Source organism: Malus domestica, chromosome 06, assembly GCF_042453785.1.
Source record: "Malus domestica chromosome 06, GDT2T_hap1".
Classification (NCBI taxonomy): domain Eukaryota; kingdom Viridiplantae; phylum Streptophyta; class Magnoliopsida; order Rosales; family Rosaceae; genus Malus; species Malus domestica.
The window spans coordinates 11,086,482-11,089,886 of record NC_091666.1 but is presented as its reverse complement, the minus strand read 5'-3'; the positions used below and the strand labels follow the sequence as shown (position 1 = coordinate 11,089,886).

At 34.9% G+C, this 3,405-nt stretch overlaps 1 protein-coding gene across 1 annotated transcript; it reads right to left on the bottom strand.

The window, feature by feature from the left end:
• Positions 1-873: 873 nt before the first annotated feature.
• Positions 874-1,842, bottom strand: LOC139196800 (uncharacterized). Its single transcript, XM_070823143.1, has 3 exons — positions 1,717-1,842; positions 1,508-1,657; positions 874-1,410 (listed from the first exon to the last, which is right to left on the bottom strand). Exons 1-3 carry the CDS (start codon positions 1,840-1,842, stop codon positions 874-876), a joined length of 813 nt encoding a protein of 270 aa, XP_070679244.1.
• Positions 1,843-3,405: the final 1,563 nt, after the last annotated feature.

The window sequence follows — 3,405 nt, the reverse complement described above, 5'->3', positions numbered from 1 at the left end:
ATGTTTTGGTTTAAATTTTGATGAAAAACTTCGAATTTTCATGAGTGTAGTTTAAAAAAACTTCGGGTTTTCTTGGTACTTAATCAAAACTACATGTCAAAGGTTCCAGCAAGTAAATGCAATACACATAAAACAAATATATACATACAACAGATAAATTAATGTAGGTCTTTAGGGTGCGTTTGTTGCGCCGGACTGTCTCGGACTAGACTAGCTGCAGGGACTAAGCTGGACTGGCTTAGACTAAACTAAGCTGGACTAACTTACTGAAGCGTTTGGTGCAGTGTCGGACTAAGAAGCAGGATAATAAAAACAGTATTGTTCACTAGATTTGTGTTTGCTTAGACTAGGACTACAAATTTTTACAATTGTGTAATAGAGTAATGCTACAAATCTCATGATATGGGTTAGTTGGAGCATATTTTTGCCATGTATATTATGAATCTTAAAAAAAGAGGACAATTGTTTTGTTTCTATTACCTGCTAATAGAATTGGGACATACTATTTATAAATAGTTGAGTTTAATTTGGAAATGTAGCTTGGTTTAAACTCTATCACCCAAAAGAAGAAAAAAAATAGTGCCTGATACATGCAACTTCAACAAATACAAGTACATAAGAAGATACTTGTGACAAGTCAATCTTTGCCATTGATTGACTCTTAAAACATCATTCACTAAACTTTTATCTAGGATATTTTACAAAATGCCAGTGAACTATAGTATAGCATTCCAAAGTAGATATCCATAATTTACAAAATCCTAATTAACATTAGCCAAAATACTTTATAGTGCAAAGCTAAGTTATAAGCCATAACATAAGATTGTACGATTAATAAAATACATCCATGTCAAAAGGCACCACATAATATACTCATCCGCTTGCTTTGTCTCTTAAAAGTCTTTGGACGAACACTTTCTTGAGTTCCGATTTGATTGCCCTAAACACTCCCACATTTTGTGGTTTTTCCAAAATAAGTGATAATGCATCAATTTGATCCATAGGAGAAAGAACCATTGCTTCAAGTTCGTTAGCTATGTCACTATGATCTGCAGTACCTTGAACTAAAGCTTCAGTTACCATTTGCATCTTCTTCCCACTTTCAACATAAAAATCTTCCAGCCTACTGATAATTGCCTCGGTTCCATCACTTGAACTTCCCACAGCTCTTTTCCTCTTTCTTTGGCTATTTTCAGATGAGGTGCTTTGTTGGCTTTGTTGGTTCATTGAAGAAACAAAATTTTCACCTCCAATATCACTTGCACCAACTTGATCATGACTTTGTTCCTCCACCATTTCAACAGGGGTTTCGGCTACATTACCCGTAGCCTGATCTTTTCCAAATATATATTCAAATCTATCACACAGTGGAAAACGTTTGCTTCTCCATCCATCGGCTTCTTTATTTTTCTAAGATTATATCAACATAGCAAAACTAAAATTTAGCATGCGTAACAAATATAGAAGTAAGAATATAACTAATGTATAAATAAAGTAGGATATGAACCTGCACATAAGTTTGCCATGCGTCATCACTGTCAACTTCAACGCACTTTTTGACATCATTCCATGCAAATCCACTTGTGTTTATCATGTCAATGACCAAACTATATGTTTTTTTCCATTTCTTCAACTTTGACTCAATATGTGGAGTTGCCTTTATATTGGAATGAGGACATAAAACATTGACAGCTTTTGCTATTTCAGTCAAAGTACCTTGTTTGAAAGCACCAGTGTCACACTGTTGCTTTCGAGCAACAAAATCCTCAGGAACGGATAGTAATACTTCTTCCTCAAATGCTTCCCATTTACGCCTTCTTCCTTTTGGCTCTTGAGTAGCATTCAAAATATTGTCGTTATCCATACCTAAACAATAAATATTTGAATTTACTAAAATACAGTACAAATAATCAATTTGCATAATATCCAATCAATTTGCATAATATCCAATTAATTTGCATACCATCTAATCAATAAAAAAGTTTTAACATTCACTGATGAGCAATCTAATCATTTTGCTAATATCCAACAAATACATGATAAAAAGGAATCCTAAAATAAAATGTTATCATTAACACATATAGCTAGTTCGGTTGTTGGTTCCTAATTGCTATCCACTCATTATACATTTCTTGAGCCATGGCATTCCTCTTTGCAGTCCACTGGTCAGATGTTTCAACACTACCAACATATTCACATTCTTCTGTATTTTGTCCATCTTCTATTATTGGCAAATTCTCCATTGGATATGTAGACATCTCTTGCCTAATAAGATTGTGTAGTAGGCAACAAGCGGTAATTATTCGACCTTGTGTCCTTATCGGATAGAAAGATGGACTCCTTAGTATCGACCACCTTCCTTTTAGCAAGCCAAAACAACATTCAATTACATTCCTTGCCTTAGAATGCTTCATGTTAAAATATTCTTCCTTATTAGAAGGTGTTCGTCCCTCCCATTCAGATAAATGATAAGGTATTCCTCTATAGGGTGCAAGGAATCCTTCACCATTTGTATAACCACCATCTACAAGGTAATAATAACCTAATAAAAGAAAACAGACCTTATTAGCGTTTTGTAGTTGACAAACAAAACTAGACCTAACTTACAAAGTTGAGACTAACTAATAGTCTTACCCGCTGGTACCTTAAAACCATTAGGCCTAGTAATTGCATCATGTAGCACTCTAGAGTCTGATGCCGAACCCTCCCACCCCGGAAACACATATATGAACTACATATCTCTTGAACACACACCTAACACATTAGTTGCTACTCGACCCTTTCTTGTTCGGTATCTTGGTTTGTCAATTTCAGGTACATGCACATCAATATATGTTCCATCTAATGCTCCCAAGCAATTCTAAAAAAAAAAAAAACTTTTGTTAATTTATACAAAGGGAATGAAGAGTTAAAGCTTAGGGAAAATGAAAAAAAATTATCATCATACCTTAAAACATCGCCACCTAGGGTTTGTAGATTCAATAGGCACAGGTTGAGGGACTTTTAGTAGGATACCTTGTAATCGCAAAATTCCTTGCAATATGCTATTGAAATACCTACTTATAGTCTCTCCCGACCTATAAAATCTACCGCCAACACTACAATTCTTAGTATGATGTGCTAGTATTTGTAAAGTCATACACACCTGCTCCTCTACAGACACCAAACCATCCGTTTTTACCCTCCCATCTTAACGAAGTAAGTCACATAATATGCCAAAAGTCCTTTTATCCATTCTCAATTCGTTGACACATTCAATATCAGTATTCCCTATTATACCATTCAGATAACACAAACTAATCTCTCGTCTAACAAGTGAACGGTTAGTCAAAGTGGGTTGTTCAACATGTCTCTGTTTGGCCTTTAACATCAACACCACAAGAATCGTACAAATGCAAATTGTCT

Coding starts and splice junctions, on each gene's coding strand:
- LOC139196800 (XM_070823143.1), bottom strand. CDS start 1,842: ATGCTACTCAAGAGCCAAAAGGAAGAAGGCGTAAATGGGAAGCATTTG. Junction 1,658..1,716: donor CACTGGTGCTTTCAAACAAG/GTACTTTGACTG, acceptor TCCAATATAAAG/GCAACTCCACATATTGAGTC. Junction 1,411..1,507: donor CATGGCAAACTTATGTGCAG/GTTCATATCCTA, acceptor ATATAATCTTAG/AAAAATAAAGAAGCCGATGG.